This window comes from Chondrus crispus, genomic scaffold (genome assembly GCF_000350225.1).
Source record: "Chondrus crispus Stackhouse genomic scaffold, scaffold_148, whole genome shotgun sequence".
In the NCBI taxonomy this organism is placed as follows: domain Eukaryota; phylum Rhodophyta; class Florideophyceae; order Gigartinales; family Gigartinaceae; genus Chondrus; species Chondrus crispus.
Genome location: NW_005179016.1, coordinates 82580 through 106605, shown reverse-complemented (window position 1 = coordinate 106605; position 24026 = coordinate 82580). Strand labels below are relative to the sequence as shown.

The 24026-nt window shown below is 54.2% G+C and overlaps 3 protein-coding genes; all 3 read left to right on the top strand.

The window, feature by feature from the left end:
- Nucleotides 1-16977: 16977 nt before the first annotated feature.
- On the top strand, nt 16978-20194 carry CHC_T00002644001 (hypothetical protein). XM_005713756.1 is given in 2 exon segments: nt 16978-20079; nt 20080-20194. 1 exon segment carries the CDS (start codon nt 16978-16980, stop codon nt 20077-20079), a length of 3102 nt encoding a protein of 1033 aa, XP_005713813.1. The 3' UTR covers nt 20080-20194.
- A 1499-nt stretch (nt 20195-21693) lies between these two features.
- Nucleotides 21694-22056, top strand: CHC_T00002643001 (hypothetical protein). The gene has a single exon (XM_005713755.1). It carries the CDS (start codon nt 21694-21696, stop codon nt 22054-22056), a length of 363 nt encoding a protein of 120 aa, XP_005713812.1.
- Nucleotides 22057-22068: 12 nt separating this feature from the next.
- On the top strand, nt 22069-22578 carry CHC_T00002642001 (hypothetical protein). The gene has a single exon (XM_005713754.1). It carries the CDS (start codon nt 22069-22071, stop codon nt 22576-22578), a length of 510 nt encoding a protein of 169 aa, XP_005713811.1.
- The last annotated feature ends 1448 nt before the right edge of the window (nt 22579-24026 follow it).

Sequence of the window (24026 nt, the reverse complement as noted above, 5' to 3'; positions counted from 1 at the left end):
GAACACGTATGGCATCCCCCGCCGCCCTGGTTCCGCTTCTTCAAATCCAAGGACGCCATATCCTCTCCAACGTTTCTCCCACAACCCCGCCCCGAACCAGAATAGTACGGATCGCTTCGGTAATATACGTGCATGTCAGAATTGTGGAAGTAAATATCACCTCATTAGGGACTGGCCTAAGCCTATGGCTCTCAGAAAGAATGTCAGCCATATGTTACAGACCAGACCAGCCGAGCGAATCCTTTACGAGCTCTGCGAGCAAGCAGAACATGCCTTAGGTGCGTATGAGATCGACTTCACTGCCTTCACGGACGACCAGGCACAACATGACCCCGGTGAAGTCATTCTCACCAATGTCACCTTCAACGATGATGATGACTTCGCCGATCAGGCTGTTACTCATCATCAAGTCGCTCACACGCCAATCAAAGAGGAAGAAGTACTGTGGGACACTGTAGATAGCCTGGATCCAATGGATTTTAAGTAGCAGCAGTCAAAACCCACAAAGCAAAACGAATTCCTTTGAGAGTGTCTGCGGAAAGAAGCGATGTAAATTCAAAATCTACCACACCATCCGGGACCATAGTCCTGCACGAGCTAGGACGACCAACCATGCACCGAAATGAGATGGAGCTTGTCTTGACACTGGTGCCCAGCGAACTGTCGTTGGCCTCTCTCAAGCCAAAGCCTACTGTCGATTCACTGGCACCAAATTCAAGCCCAAGCCGAGCCCGATGCAGTTCAGGTTCGGTAATGACTCCCAAGCTTCACTTGGAACCATGAACATATCCATTCCCATTGCTGATGGTTACTTAATTCGCGAACAGGTTGACATTGTCAATTAATCAATACAGCCCCCTCTTCTAGTCCTCCAGACCTGCTGAAGGAGCTCTCCTTCCTTATTTGCTGCCGTGTCGCCTTCCGAACTTCTTCGTCAGAAAATTTGTCCTGCTCACTCAGGAAGTCAGCTGTTGAGGTCCACTTGAAAGGTGGAGCATACGTTATGCTTCCATCTTTGTTCTTCCTTCCAGCCTTTTTTCTGTATTGCTCCTGCGCTAATTGTTCAATCATGTCATCATTTGCCCCTGATATATTCATTGCCTTCACTCTCATACGAGCAGCAATAAAATGCTGCGCCTCCCGTGCCACTCTGTGCCATGTACTGCGTAAAGAACTTGCCGTTCTGTTCATCTTGTACTGAATTCGACAAATAGACTCAATACCAGACCACAGAGTTCTTTCTCTTTGATTTGCACCCTTTTGGGACTGTGCTATCCAGGCCTTTGCCAGACAAAGCATCTCTTCCTCCGAAAAATATTTCCCTCTACCGCGCGATTTGGAAGGGGTCCCATTTTCGTTTCCTAATGCATTAGGCTGCACTGCAGAATTTGAGGCAGTTCGTCGTACAGTCAGCCTCGATGGCTGACAGTCTTACAGTACGGTCCGATCTGTGCTACAGTAGGCCACTACAGTACTTTGGTACTGTAGTGTTATAGATTGTTTTGTATATGGAGAAAATTGTAGCACGGGGGCTAGCTAGCCGTGACCATTCTTCAAAGGTGACTTTCGTTGGCAGCACGGCGGATTCACTGCGTCCACTACAAACACTAGTTGTAAAGAAGTATATGTATTCCCTCCGCATTCCTAGTCCTCCGCATTCCCTAGTGTCTAGTGTAGTGTTTATCCGACCAAGCGTTATCATAACATAAAAATCTACGAATTTGACTTCTCTTTTCAACTTTGATGGCCACAGTTTCTATTTTTCTTTGGTACAATGACTCATTTTAGTTTTTTTCTAAAGTTCGAACGGAATAGAAAGTTCTCAACTCAATCTTTCTATGCTGCTGGTATAAAATTATTTTAAAGAAAAATGATTGCTGTGGGCCTACTTTTTCTTTTGAACACTTTTACATGCATCAACGACTTGGTTTCCGCTAGAATCGACAAGCTAATGACTTACCTGTGGTGATTGCTTTTTAGTTTCAAAAAGCAGAAGTGAAATCGCGGCTTGGGTTGTTTAGAAAAAATAAAATAATCTTTGTCTTCATATGAGAGTTATCGGTCCGGTAGACACTGGTCTAGACGACAAGCTATATGCCTCATAAGAGGTCACGATTGGTGGCCTCATAAGAAGTCACGATTGGCCTCTTACAGCGCCAGCTTTTTATACACACATTAAATCGAAACTTTATAAAGTCAGTTCGGACACCATTTCTTTAACGTACATGCCCTCTGCAGTAACATCTTGCAAGACATTTAGATAGCAACTGTGAATACACAGAAAACCTAAGAATATAATCAAGTTTCAACACGCGTTTGATATATTGAACAGGCGTTTCGGTTTCGAAGATATCAACACATAACGTAGAAAAGTACGAGCGGACTTCCCGGACGCCTCTCCGTTCATTCTTCTCAAAATTGTAGTCAAAGCAATGAACGACACAATCGGAGAGAACGGTCTAGTCCCTTCTCTATTAGTCTTCGGAATTTTTCCGCGCTTCCCAATCATAAGCACGGAAATACCTTCGCACCGAGAAAGAATGCAAATTCTTTCAACAGCACAGATGCAAATGAACGCAATCATGGCAGAGCGACGTGTACTAGCTGCTCTGAATCCGAACATCCCTCCAGCCTCCGATCGTGTGTATAATCTTGGAGACGAGATTCTAGTCTTCTCTGAGTAAGAGAAGCAATGGCTTGGTCCATTCCTTGTTTGCAATGTTCACGGACGAATGATAACTGTTCAGAACAGCGAAGGAACTTATCGACAAACGTTCAACGCTTATCAAATTAAGCTATACTACGCTTCGCCCGAGTCTATTCTCCACCAGCAAACTGCTCTAATCCGTAGTGGCAAAGCCTCAAATCCACCCAATAACGTCCTTCTTACTGAGGTTATACATCCCAATGATCCTCGTGCACAACAATTTGTTAATGCTAAACGAAAGGAAATAGAAGGACTGATCGAAAGAGGTACTTGGAAGGTAGTGCTTCGCGATGAAGTTCCAGACAACGAAAACATCTTAAATGGACGATTCGTCCTTGCCATTAAAGACTCTGGAACAAACAAGGAAGTATGGAAAGCCCGATATGTTGTACAAGGCCACAAGGACAAGATGAAACGGTCATTCGTTCACGACACCTCAACGGCACGACAGTTCAGCGTCAAACTGTAGTATAAACACCCCCAACGGAGGGGGGTGTATACTCAGTTCGTGCGGAGACCTCGATCGGCGGGAAGACGGGAAGCAACCCCAGCTAAGGGAACCGGGCGAGCCCGGGGTAGCAGTGGTAGAGCGGGTAACGGTCGGGGACGCGCGCACGCGCGGGCCGATCTACGCCTCGACGCCCCGGCGCAGCGCTGGGTGACGTACCAGCGCTGACGGGCGGAGGCGGATCTAGGCTCGCTCGCGTGCTCGCGCGTCCCCTGCCCGCTCGGTTCCTAACTAGATACGGGCTAGTGGGAACCCGTTCTAGAATAGGCGGGGCGAGCTTGACCAAAGGCGTAGGTTCTGGACAAGCTCGTGCTTGTCCTCCCCCCACCGCCGTCGCTCGCTCACGTATTTAATGTACAAGTTAATCCTATCATACTACAGTACAGTACGGACTGTACTGTAGTGCTACTGTAGTCAGCGCGGGTCGGCCCGTGCTGACTGTACACGTGTGTTACACGTATTAGCACACGTGTGCGTGCGCGCCCCGTACACGTGTGGGCGCGTGCTGAGGTACTGTAGAGCTCGGGCTCTACAGTAGCCGATCTGATGTATATCTAATTCCGGTAAGGGAGGGTTATACTACACCGGCCCCCCCTTAAGTGTGGACGTCCGCGTCCATATGTGCTGGTAGAACCGGGCGTGTGGTCTCTCTCCTAGTCCGCCATTTCTAACATCTTCCCCATGGCGTGTCGTTTCTCTCGCGTTCCCTCTGGGCGTGCTCGTGCATCTCAACCTGATGCCAGTATCACCTCAAGCGTCCGACGGCGACCTGCTTTTGGGGCGCTTCCCGGAAGTCCCCCCCTCGTTCGTCGTGTCCGGGCCCCTTCTTTCCGTTTGCCGTAGTCTGCCTTGTCCTTTCCGTCGGGCATGCTCACCCTCTCGGTGCCCCTTTTCCGTAGCGCCAATGTTGACGTGCGTCGTCGGCACGAGGACGTGCAGCGCGAGCAGGTTGTAGATCGTAGAAACCGTGTCCCCGCCCCAGTGGGTCCTGCAATACCCCAACTAGCAGCTGTTGGTCCGGCGGAAGTGGCGGTGTACGCCATGTTACCGCACGCGAACGGAGCGTGGTACAGCGCGGGGCGGACCGCGCGGAGCGAGCGCGAGTGCGCGAGGCGACGGCGAAGTGAAAACAGACGAGACGCGCTGCCGTGGTCGCCGTCGAGCGTGTCCCGGAGGCACAGACCACTCCCTGACATCGCAACATGCAGCGGCTTGCCGGGCCTCGTGCACGCGTGCGGGAGGGTTGTGTGCGGTCCCTCCGTCCTTTTTTATAACCTCTTGTAACGCCGTGTGCCTCGTCGTCTAGCATACGCCTGGTCAATCGCCTTCGTGGGCCTCCGTCGCGCAGGACCAGCCGTAATATGGTTCTGCTGCAACCCTCGATCCGCCCGTTGTCCGCACGCCGCGTCGTTCTTTCCGTGCGACTTCTCCTCTCCCCTTCGACATCACCCCCGTGCGATTATGGGGTACCAATTTTAAAAGCATCCGTCCCCTTTGTGCTCTACCTGTGCCGGCGCGTAGAGAACTGTCCTCATAACTTCGTCTCCGTACGGTGCGGCAGTCGGTGAACGGCCCTGTACAGACGACGTGGGCGGCTGGGGGCCTGACCATGCGCAGGGCCAGGGTCCCCGCGCGCGCCAGCGGGGCCGAGATGGCGAGCCGGCGGTGCAGGGCGCGAAGACGCGCAGCGATGAGATGATGAGCTCGCGTAAAGGCGAATATTGGTGCTGAGGAGGTCGGGACGTGCGCGTTGTCTGGGGCGCAGCAGCACGCCGACGCGCGCGCGCGAAGGCGAGCGGCGCCGCCCGTGGCGCAATCGGCGTGCACGGCGTTGTCCGGCGACGCGCATGGGTGTCACGGTAGCGGCGCAGCCGCGACGAGATGATGGGCACACTCGCGAAGGCAAACAAAGCGGGTGCAGCGCGGACGCGGCGGAGAAAAGGTGACAGGCGGCGGGCGGTTGTGCGCGCACCGTTCGGGATCACTGTGATATCGTGGCCACAGTTCGTACAGTGCCCGTGGGCGCGCGTGCGCGTTCGCGAGCAGGCTCAGCCCTGAGCCCTTGACCAAATTACCCCAAAAAATTGCAAAAATGTTTCCCGCGAAAATATTTTCTGCAAAATTTCCCAGCACAGTCCGTGAGGGTGTGCATTGTCATGCCCCTCGATCGGTCCTCGTACTTGCTCGTATTTTCCCCATTTTTCGTCGACGGCAGGCCTACACCCAACCCGTCGTTGTGTCGTCCACTGTTGATTGCCCGGCGGGCTCGGTACGACGAGCGCCCGATGACCCGCAATCCTCTTCGCGAGTTAACTCGAGCGAATTCGCTCGCCCATTTTTTTCTGAAGAGCTTCCCCTGCGAAACACCTCACGGTTTTCCATCCCCGCTCCTCTCATAACCTCGTGCTTTGCCTAGCTCGTACTGGAAAGAGCCGAAGTCACGTTGTCGGCCGGTAGCGCTCCAGACGCCCCCGGCTCCTGCTGCTATCCGCGATCCGTATGCCGAGTACGGGCCTGACCCTTGCCTGTCCCGAAACTGGTCGTTCGGTGAGGGTGTCCCTCGTACGGGCGAGGCCGCTCTTCGTCTCGCCATGCCGAGTCTGGTGGAGATGGACGCCGAACCTCCGCGGCATCCAGGGTAATGTCCTCCGAACAATTACGGGCCAAGGGCCCGTATGCCCTCCGACGACCCTAGTCGTTAGTCCGCGCGGTCTGATCGTCAACCGCGCGGGTTCCCCCACTTGCCCTCGTCGGCGAGGAGGAGGGGACTTGGCGCCGTACCACAGTAAAACTGTTTCCAGGGTTACGTGTTCTTTGCGTCGGTCTTCTTCTTTCTAATTCCCCTTCGTGCCCTCGTTTCTTAGTACCCCCACCCTTTCTCTCTCCCGACGCGGAGGGGGAAGGGGCGACAAACGATCGGGCGCCCCTTCCCGTTCGGTTGCGGGGGCGCAGCGTTCGGGGTTCGTCTTATGCCTAGCGCCCCTCGCCATCCGTTGGCGAGGGCTCAGCGCGCTGTATTCGTCTTATCCGCCCGGTGCTCCTCGCCATGCGGGATCGAGGGCGCCGGGCGCGCGACGATCGCATTTCTTCACGTCCCGCCCCTTCGTCGTCCGGGAGCGGGGCACATCAAACGCCTTTGCCTCGCGCGTCCCTCGCCATCGGGGCGAGGGCGCGGCGCGAGCGGCACTCGTGTTCTTGTCCACGCGCACCCCTCGTCCTCCGTTGCGACGGCGCGGGCGCTCGACGAAAGTCCTTTTCTTCGCGCTCCTCGCCACCGGTGGCGAGGACGCGGCTCGAGTGCGCCATTTGTCTCCTTGTCGGCGCGCCCCTCGCCATCAGGGCGAGGGGACGGACGCGTGGACGTACGTATTCTTCTGCACGCGCCGAACGTCTTCTTTTCTTCGCGCGACGACCGTCCTGATACTTCGCGTCCCTCGCCATCCGGGCGAGGGCGCGGCGCGAGCGGCATTCGTGTTCTTGGACGCGCGCGCCCCTCGCCATCGGGGCGAGGGGGTGGCCCCGTGGACGTACGTCCTCTTCTTCGCGGCGCCGTTCGTCTTTTGGTCCGTGCGCTCCCCTCGCCATCGGTGGCGAGGGCGCCGCGCGCGCGACGTCCTTCCTCTTCCTCGTTCTCGTCCCTCGCCACCGGTGGCGAGGGCACAACGCGAACCGCATTCGTCTTCTTGTCTTCGTGCTCCTCGCCATCGGGGGCGAGGGTGCGACCGTGCGCGACATTTGTCTTCTTGTCTGCGCGCCCCCTCGCGATCGGGGCGAGGGCGCGGCCGTGCGCGACATTTGTCTTCTTGTCTGCGCGCCCCCTCGCCATCGGGGCGAGGGCGCGGCCGCGCGGCATTCGCCTTCTTCTTCGCTCGCGCCTCCCGCCATCGGTTGCGGGGGCGCAAGCGCACGGCGAACGTCTTCTTGTTTGCGCCCCTCGCCATCGGGGCGAGGGGACGGACACTCGACGACCGTTCCTTTCTTGTTCGCGCGCCCCTCCTCATCCGTGGCGAGGGCGCAGCGTGCGGACTTCGTCTTATCCTTCGGGCGCCCCTCGCCATTCAGGGGCGAGGGCACAGCGCCTGAAGGCGGTTCTTGTCCTTCGCGTCCCTCGCCATTCGTGGCGGGGGCGCGGCGCTCAGCGAGCGTTCTCCTTCATTCCTCTCGCGTCCCTCGCCATTCGGGGCGAGGCCGCAGCCTTCGCGGGTGCGGTGACGTTCCTCCATCAAAGGCGCTGTCGTTTCGTCCGACGCCAAAGTAGACGGTGGTGGTTGGTATCCCGCTCGTCGGGGCGTGTCGGTCGTGCGACACGCGCTCGGCGCCGTGCACGTGCGATCCGTGCCACCCGTCTGCCCAGGGCAATGTACACCACTCAACATTTTTGGTTTCGGGGTAGGGCGGCGATGTCGACGCCGTCGCTCTCCGGCGTCCGATCGCGTACGGTGTCGCCGGGAGAGCTGCGCGTCAGGAGCGCGGCGTCGTTGGCGCCTCCGAGGAGTGTGGTACGGTCCGTCTGGCGGGTCGGACCGGGGTTACGTCTGGCCGTCCCGCTTAGCATTGCGTGTTTCGCATGCCGACGTGCATACGTTTGCTCACGTGAGTTGCCCATTTGTTTTTCACGACTAATTTTCCGTTAATTTTCTCTTGCCCGTGGGGGCAGATTGACACCGAGCGAGCGGTGCACTGTGTGGGTTTGCCGCACTGTACGCCCAAGCATCCATAATTTTTCCATTTTCTTACACCTCGTCCACCGGTTCCGTCGTGACCGGGTCGGGGGTATGACAGTGTAATTTCTCCCTGCCCCAATGTTTTGCGTATTAGCCGTTGGGAGGGTGGCTCGGTGTCGCCTCCGGGGCCCCTATCCTCGCGAGCCACAGGGACTCTCTTCCTTCGCGCCCACGAGTTGCAGCTCCTCTCGGCAAATTGCAACGCCTTGTCTTGACTAACCCCTTCTGCGTTCCGGGGCTCGCGTGCCGTATGGAGGTGATGGCGTCGTTCGTCAGACGTCTTCTCGCCGCGGTTGACGGCCTTAACGGAACGTCCGGCGACCCTGTTTGGGGGGGGGGCGCGTCCGACCTTCCGGCTCCGAAAGGGGGTAATTGCCTTCCCCTCGAGCCGTCTGTCGTCCTCTTATCGTTGGTCATTACGAGGAACGTTCTTCGTACAGGCAGTCCGTACTGCCTTGTCGCTATGTCTCGAGTCCGTGGCGTTCGGAAGTCAAATACGGCTTGGCTTCCGAACGTACTGTTGGTCTAACCGCAAGGGACTACTTTAACCGCAACGGAGCGGTTGATTGTAGCCGAACGAGACGGTTGAGGGCCCCCCTTAAGCGTGAACGGCCGCGTTCACGTCCAAGGTGAGGTCCCTGCCGGTGCGCCTCCGGAGGCGTTGGGCGTAACGAGACACCAACTCCTCCGGGACGTGAGTCCGTGTGGTCCAGGTGGGCGTGTCGTAATCCGCCCACTTGATGAGGAACTCCGTAGTTCCGTCCTCCATGGCCCGATGCCGGAGTAGTCGCTCGACAGCGTACTGCGTGTCCTCGGTGACCTTGTCGGCAAGGTCCCCCGGGGTTGTTGTACTCGCCCGTGGCAAGTCCGTCGGCGGTGGCGCGTACACGCAGCGGTCTGCGGAGACGCGTTCGGTGACACCATCACGACCGATCGTGATGGTTCGAGTGCCTTCCGTCGGCGGCGGGCACTTGGCCGGGGGTCGTCCGTACCGATCCCTGCCTTCTCGACGAGTGTCCTCTCTGCGGAACTAGGTAGGCTAGCTTCTGCCTCCCCGGCTAAATCGGTCAAGTCTGTGAGGTGTAGCGCATGTGAGATCCCCTCGGCGACACGGCGTTCGGTAGGATTTTCGGGGCGTGTTGCATCGGCACACGCCTGACGCTCTATCTTGTGCACGGGGCTTACGGAAGCCTCGGTGCCTTCACGGTCGGTCCGTGGCATCTGACCTACGGAGGTCAGGGTATCTTCTCTTACGGTAACACGCGCCGGGCTTACGGAATCCTGGGCGCCTTCGCGTTCTTCGCGGATGGTGGTCGCCACCAGACCCACGGGGTTATCGGTGGGTTCTTGTGGGGCGTGCCTCCTCATCGGTGAGGTGGGGCACGCGAGGCGGAGCGCCGCCTCCATCTCGATGCGAGATGTCGAGCTCCGCGACCGGGTGGTCCGTACCACCGGGCGCCCTTGGAGTGTGGGTGTACGCGGTAGCGAAGCGTCCGGTCGACCTTGATGACGATGGTGTGGGAGGTCGGCCTCCCACGGGCTTGTAGCCTCGCGTAATGAGGACAGAGTCGGCCTGCTCCTCATGTTCTCCTATGTGGAGGGATGCCGCAGGCGAACTTGTCGCATGCGACCTCGGGGTTCGATTCTCCCTCGCTGCCGGTTTCGGATCCGGCAGCGGCAAACCGCGCCGAGCGCAGCACGTTGTGAGGCCCGAAATCGCGATACGGCGGATCGTTGGAACGTCTGTCTTCTGTTGTCCGGGCAATCATTGGACCGTCTCAGCCACTGCGGCCCGGGTCGCAGGGGCTAGTCCGCTTAAGAATTCGTGTAGCGTACGGACGTCTACCGGACCGGTGTGCGCGGTGAGATCCATCAGCTGATAGCCGCCGCAGCCGGGATCGAAAGAGAGAATCGGTTCTCCTGATCCGCGGGCGGTATCTCCGCGTCTTTTGTCGTCCACGTACGGTACGCGTGTCATCTATCGCATGTCTCCGGCGACATGCGGTAGGGCTTGGGTCTCGGACGCGAAATTCGCGTCCGTCTTGGGGCTGCGCTGCCCAGTGACCCGACTGGTGTCGGCACCAATCGGGCTCCCTTCTTGCGCATCGGACGCGTTCGGAGGTACAGTGGCACCGGGCCCTCTCAGGGGGGCTCCGGGCGACCTTTCGACCGATGCCTGTTCCAACTTACGAACGCGCCTGACGGGGTGAGGGGTAGTGTACGTACGTCTTCCGGACCGGGGTGCGCGGTGTAATCCACCGGCGGGTAGCCGCCCCGGCGAGGGTCGACGGAGAACATGGGTTCTTCGGATCCGCGAGCGGCTCCTCCACGGTCCTGGTCGTGCCCGTACGGTACCTGTCGCAAACGCCGCATGCTTCCGGGGGCATGCGGCAGAGCTTGAGTCTCGGATGCGAAGTTCGCGTCCGCCGTTGGTTTGATATCCTCCGCGCTCCGACTGGTGACGGCACCAGTCGAAGGCCACTCCTGCGCATCGGACGCGCCCGGAGGAACAGTGGCACCGGGCCCTCTCGGGGGGGGGGCTCCGGGCGACCTTACGGCCGAGTCCTGTTCTATCTTACGAACGCGCCTGACGCGTCGAGTTGAGTTCTGCAGCCGTATGCGCGAACGCTCCCATCTGTTCGGCAGATGGGGAAGGCTGCGTGTCCCGTCGTACCCCGGAGTTCGTACTCGCGGGTCGACCTGCAACGTCCGCCGTACGGGTCTCGATGCGCGCGTCCTCGACCAACACAAGACGGAGTGCAACTGGTCGGCGAGCGCGCGCAGGCTCTCCCAGGACTGAGTCACGCGCTCAACTTTCCTTCGTGGAGGGAGCGCGACTCGTCAGGACAGCGGGCGTAGACCTGGCCGGTCACGTCGACACGAATGGATGTCCGGACATCCTCGATATACTCCGCGATGCGTTCGTACAGCGCGCAAGCGCGTCCTTCTGAGTAGTCCGGCGACGGTTCGCGATCCGGAGGACCTGCGGCGCCGTCGTCGGATCGGATGCGTAGCGCGGACGCCTGCATATCGGTCGGTGCGGAGTGGACCGAGGGTTCGGACCCTTCGCTCATCTCGACGCATACGGACGCGGAGGAAATCGGCCGTCATCTCGGAACGATCGTAGAGTCTTCTAGGTCGGGAGACCACTGTAGTATAAACACCCCCAACGGAGGGGGGTGTATACTCAGTTCGTGCGGAGACCTCGATCGGCGGGAAGACGGGAAGCAACCCCAGCTAAGGGAACCGGGCGAGCCCGGGGTAGCAGTGGTAGAGCGGGTAACGGTCGGGGACGCGCGCACGCGCGGGCCGATCTACGCCTCGACGCCCCGGCGCAGCGCTGGGTGACGTACCAGCGCTGACGGGCGGAGGCGGATCTAGGCTCGCTCGCGTGCTCGCGCGTCCCCTGCCCGCTCGGTTCCTAACTAGATACGGGCTAGTGGGAACCCGTTCTAGAATAGGCGGGGCGAGCTTGACCAAAGGCGTAGGTTCTGGACAAGCTCGTGCTTGTCCTCCCCCCACCGCCGTCGCTCGCTCACGTATTTAATGTACAAGTTAATCCTATCATACTACAGTACAGTACGGACTGTACTGTAGTGCTACTGTAGTCAGCGCGGGTCGGCCCGTGCTGACTGTACACGTGTGTTACACGTATTAGCACACGTGTGCGTGCGCGCCCCGTACACGTGTGGGCGCGTGCGGAGGTACTGTAGAGCTCGGGCTCTACAGTAGCCGATCTGATGTATATCTAATTCCGGTAAGGGGGGGTTATACTACACAAACTACTTGTCGGTCTTGCTGCTCTTTTTGACTTTAGACTCTTCTCAACAGATGTCACACAGGCATATTTGCAGAGTATACTCTGTATACAGAAGAGCTCTCCCGTGATGTCTATGTTAAACCATCATCTGAGTTCGACTTGGATTCTAATCAACTCTTGAAACTACTCAAGCCGTTGTATGGACTAGCCGATAGTGGTGACTACTGGGGTAGAACGTTAAAGCATCATCTACAGAAGGAACTTGGGATGAAGGCCAGTGTAACCGATGCCGCCTTCTTCTTCAAACGAATTAGAGAGAAGCTTACTGGGCTATGTGCTACTTATGTTGATGACTGTCTACAAGCCGGCACTGAAGAGTTTTGTCAACAGGCCAAGTGTGTCGAAAGGAAATTCAAATGTCGACCGAGGGACTACGACAAGGTCCAATTTTCAGGCATTAAGATTGAATCCACACCTAACGGATTCCAAGTACATCAGAAGCACTATATCTCCAAGATTAAGAACATCAGTAAGGAAATTTCTTTCAAAGACTTTCGCTCACTTCGTGCCCAACTCTCTTGGGCCACTCAGTCCCGCCAGATATTGCATGTTCTAGTGCACAGGTAGTTCAGGTTACTGAAGAAATCTTCAACTCGGACCCCACGAAATACTGTAAGGGACTTAATTCTGTTGTAAAACATCTCCTTACCAGTACAGATCAGGTCCTCAAATTCCCTAAACTGGACCACAAAAGTCTTCGGTTACAAGTCTATTCCGATGCATCAAACGGAAACAACCTTGACGGATCTTCTCAGTTAGGATATATCATTTTCCTTGCTGATGCAAATGATAATTGCCAACCATTGTTCTGGTCGTCGCACAAATCCAAACGCATTTACAGATCTGTCCTGGGAAGCGAAACAATGGCTTTTGCTGACGCTTTCGATATGGCCTTCGCAATGAAAAACGATCTTCACACCATTCCATCGCTCGACATTCGGATCTTTATGCTTACGGATAGTCTATCCCTGTTTGATGTTATCACTAAAGCAAAGATAACATCCGAAAGGCGACTAATGATCGATGTTAAAGTTGTCAAGGATGCATACCAGAAACACGAACTGCACGCCATAGGCTTCATTCGCTCCGAACACAAACCCGCAGATTCTTTGACCAAGGTCCAGAAAAGTGATATACTGCTCGAAATGACACAACGGTCAATTCTTACACATCCTATCGAACAGTGGATCAATCTCAATTCGTAAACACATGACATATGTCACGAAAAAAGTTTGGGGAGTGTTGGACTTATTGACTAGACTACAGTAGATATCACGGTTCTATGTTATCAATATCAATTCAGGGATTATGGAGGCTACATTTAGCTATCAACGATACAGTCCCTTAAGGACGTGCCACCTACAATTCTACGTGCCACCTACAATTCTACCTGTTTTAGGGTGTAACCGTTTAGACACATTTCGTGGGTGGTGCAACTTCCCTTTTATGGTAGTGCGCCTACTTTTGTTGTAGAGTCAATAGGACTATAAAGCCTGGTCGAAGACGCTACTCGTCTTCGACCTCAGCATATTCGATCACCTGAACCATCAACCCAACAACCCCGTCCCCTGACCGTGTTCACTCTCTGTAGCGGTTCTGAGGCAATAGCCTGCCGCTCCTCCCCTTCCCTTTAAGGTAACCCTATTTACTACCCTTTTACTCTTCACCAAAATCCCCTCCGGACCGCCCCTTTCGGTCTGTCTCCCGACAGGGGTTGCTACCTTGCAAGAGAGATGCATTTTGAATAAAATGTTGAGCGAATAGACGCGTATTTCCGTGAGGCCAACCTGAAACACAGATCATTGGTTGATTACCTTGCAGAAGCAAATCTCGTAAACCTGTTGGATCTAGGCTTTAAGGCGAGCAAGTCATTGAACAAATTGCGAAGCACTGAAACTGTTCTGAACGTTGATCTGCTTTCGTACCTGAGAGTTGTCGCCCTCCCCATCGCCGCATGTGTTTCGAGGATGGTTTCTCACCACCGACTAGGAGTCGTACATACGGTACTGGGGCACAGTATTTAGGATCCATTGTTGAGGATCCATTGTTGAGGATCCATTGTTGAGGATCCATTGTTGAGGATCCATTGTCGAGGATCCAGTATTGAGGATCTCTACAGTTGTGTCCAATAGCAACCGTGTATTGCTTTGTCGCGCCTTGAAGGTTTCTTTTCTCTCTTCTGTTGCACCCTGAAAAGAAACTAATCTAGATTCTCTCACGCATCTGGTCGAATTTTCAATGGCGGAGAAAAACAAAGGCATTTGGGTTCGCATCGGTATTGACCAGGACGCAAGCATGCAACCGAGGTATCGGCGGAGGTGTTGGGAAAGTAAAAGATTATCTCTTGCGGCACTGGTTTTAATCGTTGCGGTGCGAGAGCCAGCAGAGCATAATTGATGATGAGTTTCCCCTGGAGTATGAAGATTTGGAGTCGAGTGCTGCGGTGCACTCAACGGAGTTGCAGCGTGGTGTAATTAATGTAGGCTTGAATAAGAACTGAGTGCGGTCGGGAAACGCATCTGAGTCGAGGGATACAAGTTCGTGGTGGTCGAGGCAGCGGTTGCAGAGGAGGGGAAGGGCGAGGATGTTGAGGAAGCGTCTAATGTACGATATAAGGTTACTCGGCACCACTGTAGTAAAATCGGTTTCGATGGTGCAAAAGGTGTTGTTCTCTCTTTTGAGTGAGCAGGATTGCGGGAAGAGGCAGGGGCGCGAGAGAGAATGGGGCTTGCTCCAGGATATCAAAACGAAAACACACCGTACAGTACAGTTGGTACTGTACAGTTGTGTGCTGTAGGTGCCGTGAATTTACTTGGGCTGGGGTGCACGAGTCACGGGGATGCGTGTCGAAAAGTTGAAGGAATAAGTTGCAAGGGTTGGCCCAAGTGGCGATAATGCAGTGTGTGATGATATCACACGGTAGAGTACGTACGTGTCTTCTGTACCCTCGTACGTTCCCACTATAAAATTTACGATAACTGTACCATGTTCTGTAGAGTAGTCATTATAAGAAGGGGGGCGAGATGTGGTTTTTTTTAATAGAAAAATGCAGTCATATCGATCTACAGCGCACCACATCAAATCGATCTACAGCGCACCACACGTACGTGTCAAGAGTATATATCATACTATGTCGATTTTTCCCCACTGAAGATGATTGGATAATTAGAGAACCAGAGGTAATGGCTATCAATAGGAGGTAAGGAGGCCGGGAATCAGATTTTCAGGTGAATTGAAGGCTACAGAACAAGCATGGGTGGCGATCGTTTCCAGATCCGGTGGCCACAGTGGAATGATTCCATGCAGTTTGGCCCAAATTTCCTCGGCGTAGCCCATTGGGTGTGAATGGGGCATTAGCGTGGTCCGGCAAAGCGGACCGCCGGGATGGACGCGGACAGCGGAACAGGTGTTCTTGCGGTGGGAGAGGTCCCGAGGGGATGTGAGCGACGGTGCATGTGGAGCATACAGCAGTGCTGGGATGGAAGACGGGTGGAACGAGTTGTGCGGTGTTGTTGTCGGTGGATGGGGCAATGTGGTGTTGAGGGAGGATTGGAGGGGCGTCCTGCGCCACGCCGTGTTGATTGTTGGAACGATCACAACAAGTACGAGAGCTTCAACCGTTTCAATTGGTGCCATCCGTGTGTTTTGTGCGCGCGTCGACAGCTTCTGTTGTTTTTTTTTTTTTTGTCGTTGTGAATGAGCATTGCGTGAAACAAAAAAAAAAAAAAGCATGACACTGAAAATATTAAAACAAAACAAAACAAATTACCTCGTCGTTGCGCAGCGGCACTCTCACGGCTCCCCCACGGCACGCACGTTGTGGTCGAATTTTTTCGCTTTTTTATTCGGGCCCGGCTCGCACACCCACCCGCACCATCGCACCCCCCGCGCAAAGGCGCAAAGAGCACCCTTCACTCTTTTTCGACCCTGTCGCCCCTCCCTTCATTTCGCGATTGTTGCCCCGATGCCAATATTCTCCATCGCCCCCCCTAAACACCTCGTGGAAACCCAGGCAACCCGTCATCACTTCTCTTATTCCCTTCTCTACCTTTTCTCTCCCCCACCATCTCACACCTCGGTCGCAGGATTCCTCTCCGCTTCCGCCTTTTTCTTTCTACTCTCCAGTTCCTAGTTTTGTGACACCCCCCGCCCACCTTCCCCCTCCAAAGTATACCCCCTAGCCACCCACCACAAATTCGCTCTCCGTCCCACTGCCACCACCTTCCCCTTCGCATGCCGCTTCCCCGTTTCTATACCTGTACTCGTTTACCGCGCTTTCCTTCCTCTCCGCTCGATTCGGTCGCCTTCGCCAATCTCTCATCGACCGATTCGGCTTCGCCCGGCTTACGTTCCATCTTCTGTACAGTACATCTCCATCGAACGCGACGACGGAACATCCCCAGATCGTCTTCCTACCCTCTCCCACTCTACATACTTGCAACCAGCCACCCCCACCATCTCCATCGTTCATCATTTCTCTTAGCTCATCACATCTTCTGACCGACTTCGGTCTCAGGCACCGCAGTTCAATTCCGCGCGCCAAATCCAGTTTTGTACTCGCGTATCGAACCCCCGTTTTCCGTTTGACCGTTTTCCAATCGAAATCCCTCTCGTAACAATCCTTTGGTCCTTTCATTTGCCGTCCTCGTCGTTTGATCAATTGTTTTGACGCGTTCGGTACCTTAATTGCTTGACTTTTGTATCTTTGCCAGCTGACAATCACAATCAAGACGACCTTCCAAATTCGGACAACGCTTTCGCTTGCGCGAGCCTCGGCCGCGTCATGGCCACCCAGGCCGATGCAGTGCTTCGCGCATTCATTCTTGATTACCTTAATAAGCGTGGCTTAACCGCGGCCGCGGAAGGCATGCGAGTCGATCACATCACGAAGGGCGAGCAGACCCTCGATCACCTTCCCTTCGATTCCCAGGATAATTTTCTAGCCGTGTGGTTTGGCATGTTCTGGGATGTCTTCTCTGTTCGGATCAACACCAGAACGTCCAAGTTTAGATGGCAGTCCAATCCACAAGTGCAACAGCCTTCACAACAACAACATCAACAGGGACCACCGCACCAACAACAACACCCTTCCCAACATCTCCAACAGTCCCAGCACCAACACCCTTCTCAAAACCCTTCATCCCAGCAAAATCAGCTTCCCCTACAAACTTCCGATCCCACTACTATTCAACAGTCTCAAGTCCCAAATGCCGCCCAAATGCTCACTCTCGTTGGTGTCAATGGAGCGGGCGCCTCTGGTCCCGCACCACCAACGCAAAATCAGAATCGACTCGTGCCTGCAAACATTGTTCAAAACTCGCAAGCCATGTTTGCTGCTCGGGCCCCTATGCAACAAGTACGTGCGAGAGCCCAGCAGCAACAGAAGCAACCCCAACAACAACAAGTTCCTCAGAACATGATAAATCATCCAGTCTTCAGAAATTCACAAGGGTCGATGCAAACTGCAGCACAGCAGATGCAGAACCAACAGCAGCGACAAAACCAACTGCGGCATCAGCAGCAGCAGCAAGCGATATTGCAGTCATCGCAGCGGACACAACATAATGTGTCTAGACCTGCCAGAATGCACAACTCTTCAGTAGACAGTCGCCGCGCCATTTCTCAAGGGCAACTGCATTCGCTATCACTGGACTCAACAATTCCCGGACAGAACGCACCTATGAGTGCTGATCAAGCTGTAGCGATGTCTGGGGACGTGATTGATGTGAGAGGGGCAATGTCCTTTGACGGGCTCTTTCCCACAGTTGGAACCCGAACGTCACCCTCTCGCAGCACTGGAGCGGCTGCAGCCCAGGCTCCGGCTCAGGGAACCGCTTCAGGCCGTGCATTAATGCAAATGGTGGGGGTCCCGGCTGCCCAAGCACCGATTGGGTCAAATGGCCTCCAGATTAGAGCAAATGGCGGAAAACCTCGGTCATTTCCGGGACATCAGCTCGCTGGTAGCGAGGCGCCAAGCACTGCTAGTCGGAGAGGAAGCATGGATATGTCTGTCGACGGGCGACCATACGAGGATACAGCTATTGTTGACGAGTCTCAACCAAGGGCGGGAGCCAATGTGGTCACGTCCGGGAAGAGACGTGCGGGTAGCCAAAGTGTATCTAGAAAATCAGGTGGTACACCGCAACCCGACGAGACTGGCACTCGAAGAACCGCTATTGGGCCCGGGTCAGAGAGCGGTGGTCCGGCTAAGAGACAGCGTTCAACAGGCACATTTCAGAGGAATGCGGGCACTTCGCCCAGTGCGCAACTCTCGAAACAGTTGTCGGGTGGTAATATAGAAGCAATGTCTCGCACTTTACCTCAAAATGGTATGCAGGGACATGCCACTGGGACAAGCCGCGCGCAGGTCATGCCCATGCAGAGACAGAGACAAACATATAGACCAAATGCGGATCGACGGAATAACGCCCAGTTCTATTCACATCTGGGCGCTAGTGAGAACCCAATGGCGCGAGGCGGAAATAGATACTCTGGGAGGACGAATGGAGTACCAAACCCTCCACCGTACCCCCAGAATGATCAGTCCCAGAGTAATCCCCATCGCGATGCATTTCTTCAAAACCAAGTGCCAAGTGGGAGACGAACTCCTCTAAGCAACGCAAACACGAGTGCCAGCAACGCTGGGAAAGGCGCAGATGGGCGGGCACAAGCAAGGGCTCCAAAAGGTAGTGACAGTAACATTCCATTGCCACAAGCACAGCAGAGCGGAGTGTCCTATCCTGTTGCGCCATTGCAAACCGATCCCCGGTTGATGCTACTAGGGTCATCAGATATGCTAGGGTCATCAGATATGATGAATTACATTGCGAGTAGTGACTTACCTGTTGGGCAAGTATATGGGATGCCGCCCAATGCCAACTTTCTCGATCTCAGGAACGGGGGGCCGGCATCAAAGAAGGCTGTGCAAGGTCAACAGGAAGCAAGCATAAGGAAGAATGTGGTACACGACCAGCAGTCTGGCGTCGGTACAGACGCACAACAAACAGATGTGCAGACGGCTGCTCAGCTCGTACGCAAAGAAGCAAACAGTTCGCACCGAATGAGACCGGCATTCAGAGGAGAGTTGCTCAAGCAACAAGGCGCGATGCAGATCGGGAAACAGGAGATGCCTCTGACAAATGAAAAGAAAGGCAAAACAGAGACAAACATGAGCGGAATCGACAAACAAAACCGATTCGGCAACGATTTGAAACGCAACGGTTCTAGCCGTGCCATGAAAACAATTGAGACTACGGGAGGGAGTAGAGGTCGGCACATGGATGGCGCAAACAAGAATAATGCATTGAACACATCATCGGGAGCGCTTCCTCACATGGGACTGAGTCCATCACTAGTCGGCTCGGGATCAAAGAGAGATAGAGTTGCCACCGAAGCAGATATGGAGAACCGCTCCACGAAGAGCGATAGACAGGCATCTGGAACTCGGGGAGGTGGAACACAGTCGCAGAAGAGTACAGCCTCCGGTGGAAGTGGTGCGGTTGAGGGCCGTACGCAGGCGGCGAATTCTTCTGGTACAAGGCGAGGACGGGGGCGATCAAGGGGTCGTGGTTCCGGTGGTGGTCGTCGCGCTCGTGGAGAGCGAGCTCCTCCACGAGGAGGAAATGGGTCTCGCGGAGGAACTAGTGCTCAGGCGGCGCGCAATAATGCACAGGAACAAAAGAATGCTGTGACGGCCAATTTGCAACGAAGCGCAGAGGCATCTCGTACATCACAAGCCGGCGCAGACCGGATGCTAGGAAGTTCATCAATGCTGATGCCGCCACGAGGGAGCAGTGCTACTCATGAGAACCGGTCTCAAACCCAAAAAGGAGAACGAGGCGCCAGGGTGAGCTCCAAACACGTCGAGGAGACGGATTTGCAACGAGCCCCGAAGTTGCCGTTTGATTTGGGTGACGCTAACGCTACGGCAGAGTCCCGAGGACCAGATGTCTCTGGCGACCAGCAACCATCCGCAAATCATATGCACTCTGGATTGGAATTCTTCCCACAACCGAGCATAGGTGGAGGCGGTCGGACTAACGGAGATTTAAGTAATGACGCCGGAGAGAAGGCGTTCGAAGTACAGCCACTGAACTTCATGCCTGGAGACGGAAAGCTTGGAAACCAAAGCGGGAGCAATTACGGCTATGAGATGTCTCCTTACATGGCAAACGGTGTTGACGATACAGATCTCGGGGACATGATGAGTCCACAGATACCTGCCAATCTGGGATTCGGACCACCGCCGGATTTGGAAGATGCTGGTATGCTAGGTGTAGATCCCGGTGATCTAGCCATACCTGGCCGAAGCCGATCGTGAGCTTGGTCATATCCGTATTGTGTGTGTTTAAGTGCGTTGACTGTGAATCAAAGACTATCTATATACTTATACACGTACATTGAAAACTAAAGCTCCGTCACACAGTGTGGACCCCCGTTAGCTGTGCATGCGATCGGTAGCGAGAGTACGCATTTCTAGGCTAAAGGTCAGTCCTGTAATCTACTTTTTGAAATATTATCCCTTTCGTGTCGTTCGTGTCACTCGTGCCATTCGTGCCACTGCGCAGAAAACTCGCGCACCGTTGTTTAATACACTCCCCGAAATAAGTTTTGGACCACACCAAAATTTTTCTCCACAGTAAAGTTTATAAGGCCGTGTTTACATCCCTCAGATCAATTCGCTACTAGTTACAATACAGCACAGTACCCTTCTCACTGGCTCAATCTGTGACACGGCTCAAATTGGGACACCGAAATTATCGTGTAGCCGCGCTGGATATTTTCTCGCATATGATCGTGCCAACCGCAAGCAGCCCACCGACCTCATAGTTAGTCAGATCGCCTCTTTGCGCGTCTCAATCACCAGGGTCTCCTTCTATCCCTTCCAAATGCCTCCGTCTATGCGTGCCCAAACGCAAAGGCACCGACGGCGACAAGAAGGGAGAAAGGTGGAGCGCAGCAGCAAAAGGGATAAGGCGTTAGAACTTGTGCAACAAGGCCATTCAATTCGGAAGGTCGCGACAATGTCTGGCGTCTCTCGAGGCACTGCATTTCGAATAAGTCAAAGTCATAAGACATCCGATCATGCAGCACTGGAACGACTCATAGATCCTGAACAGTTCCCGCGGGGAAGACGAAATATACTCCATTCAGCGGAGTCGCTGATTGTAGACCGCCTTTTGCTTGCCGCTCGAGGAGGGTTTGCTGTAGACAATGTTGGATTGACGTCCGTTATGGCACGTGCAGCAGCAGATGGCCGTCCAGGATTTGCAAAAAGCATTCCTTCTCCAGATGCGATACGCTCCTTCCGCGCACGTAACAGACAGCTCGCCTACCGAGTGGCTGAAAATGTTACATCCGCACGCCTGTCAGCTCAAAACAAGAGTCATTTCTTGACGCTAAAGACGGTACTGAATGATGTCAATAAAATAAATCCCGGTATGCTTACGGATCCACGTAAAATATGGCATTTTGACGAAACAGCCGTTCTTGGTGAGTATGGAAAGAAAACGAGGTGCTATGCATCTTCCTCACACAACCATGGAGGTGCGCGTCGGTCGGAAATGGATTCAGGGAAACATGTCACGGCAGGAATTGCCATCGCCGCCTGTGAAAACGTTTCGCCACTTTTTCTGATTGCAAGCAGAAAACGGAAAATGGCTGCTTGGCTTGATCCGCTTACCCCAAATGACTTCCAACACGCAGATGGATCTTCACATTGGCTTTGTGAGGAACATTGGTGCCCACCAGAGACAGCATTATGCGTCACAAAGGCCGGGTTAATGGACCGTGAAATTATCGACAGTGTTGTGTGTCACATTAGTTCACATGCGCGCAAACAGTCCTGCAGGATGAACACATTCTGCTTCTCGTAGATGTACATAGCTCCCGTGAGGGAGTGGAGTGGACGGAAACGTGCAAGAGACTCAATATTATGGCAGTTGAGCTCCGGGCAAACACGACCCATATGCTACAACCATGCGATCAAAAGACTAACAAAGTTTTCCAACAAGAAATACGTAGGACAAGGGATTTATTGCTGAACATGAGCCATTTCTCATGGGCAAACACGGCTGTGAAAATTAAGCTGGCGGTCGCTGGTCACAAAGCTCTAACCTCAGATATCGCCAGAGCCTCGTTTCGGGAAGCTGGGCTCTGGTCCATGGATTTTCGCTTCATGTTATTTTTGGATGACAACAGCACTCGAAAATTAAACAGAAACCAAGGTGAATCTCCTGGGATGGGGTTGGCAATGCTTCATGACGCAGACGGCAGCACTATCTCGCGACGAATTTGAGCAATTCGTTTGATGAAAAATATTCATGCTCTTACAGACGGTCAGTTTTCTGCTCCTCATACTTTGGCCGAGGTTTCTGTCGCTCTCAATAGGGAGTATGTCTTGCGTAACATTCTAACAAAGAATATATGCCTGCCAAAAAACCGCACACCTACGAAATCTAGGAGACAATTCCTCGCAACAGGAAACTCAGCGGCCCTCTTGACAGTTGGCAATTTGAAGTCTGTTCGTGCTCACTTGGATGGGCGGACTCTTCTAAAATCGCCCGTGGCCGACGGTTGTCACATTCAGGAGGATAATGTTGAGAATGATACTTCAAACAAAGAAAACATTGACCCTCAGAAACATCTGAAAGCGCAGTCAGCCGTGTCGCCTTTCGACGACATAGTTAGCGACGACTTGCCAATCTCGCGATGGCCAAGAGCCCGAAAACAGCGGATGCATGTTGAGGAAGGCGAGTTGTTGAGGATTCGAAAGCACACGGCAGCGTCTGCTTTGTTGGGACTCTCCCATTACAGATGAAGCGTGCAACACATGTCGTCTGCCGTCGTCCCACTTTGACCCTGCCACACTTTGGAAAGCAAATTTGTTTGCCAAATAAAGGCAATTTTCCCCGAATACGGACTGCATTCGCATATTTTATCATAACATCCTATGCGTCCCACATTGAGCCAGTGAGAAGGGTACAGTATTGTAACGAAAATTGTAACATCACACGAATTTGGTTTGACAACCATTGGCACTAAAACGAAATGCATCTCGAGGGCCAGAAAATCTCTCGTTACATGTTTCACTCGAACGCCAACACCCTGGTTTTCTTTTTAGTCACACAGTACAGTACAGGTCGGATAACTTGGGAGGGATGCGTTCTGCTTTCATCGGGGGTGGCGGAGGCTCGTTGAATTCGAAGTGAATGTCCCCCGGTCAGAACGCGTAGTTCGGTCAGTTGGGCCACTGCCTTTTACATTGGGCTGGAAGTGAAGCAACATTACAGAAGTAAAGAGGCCCCCAGGGCGTAACAAAACTTTGTAACATGAGCGTAACACGTGGTCTTGCCTTTTTGGCTTCCGACAGTAGAGGGTTTACGCACCTGGATTTCGCTAATTCTAATTAAGCTTTTCAGAAATAGAACATGAAGATAGATGGTCGTTTACGGTTGGAGCTCCCGCGCACACGAGATATCAGCGGTAGCAAGAGTACTCTTGACTATCTATCGAAAAGTAAACAAAGAAAGAACAATATCAGAGAATAGACATGTGAGGGAAGCCCAGGGAAAGGGCGTCCTGACGGGGATGGATGGCCAAAAGAGAAATAGACATAGCCGAGAAGTCACGAGACTCTCACCCGGCCGTCGGCGATATGTAGGACAGTGCACGCTCGGTCGAATGCCAGGTGTCGGCATGTCACTCGCTACTCCCTGGACAGCTTCACCGGCGCGGAGCGCAAAGCGGAGCTGAGTGTGCGAGCGATGCGGAGACGGAGGCGTGGTAGACTGCTTGGCCTTGGGGCAGCATATGGGCCAAGATAAGGCGCGACACGACGGTGACAGAAATGCTACTATAAAGTAGACCTGTAGCATCTCCATAGATACCCAGTCCAAACGATTCATGATCCAAGCGTCTGTGAATCCGAGTCCGATTCGCGCGCTGTGTGACGAATAAAAGAACCCCTTTGGCGGAACAGCGTCAACACGCAGCAGCGACAATGACATGGCGGCGTTCAAATTCGCAGTCCCCAAGCGCGTTTCAGCTCGGCGGTTGAAGAAACCAGCATTGGCCGGCCGCTGTGTCTTCCACCTGAACATCAACAGCCCGGGAGCATCCCATTCGGGATTGCGACGGTAGGAGAGTCGCGGAGGGCGTTGATAAGACTTTGGCTTTGCGATGCGTCACGGCCACATCCACGCTAGCATCCGTGACATCAATGTCTTCTGCTGCCACGTGTGCCACGGAAATTGACCTGCATTGAAA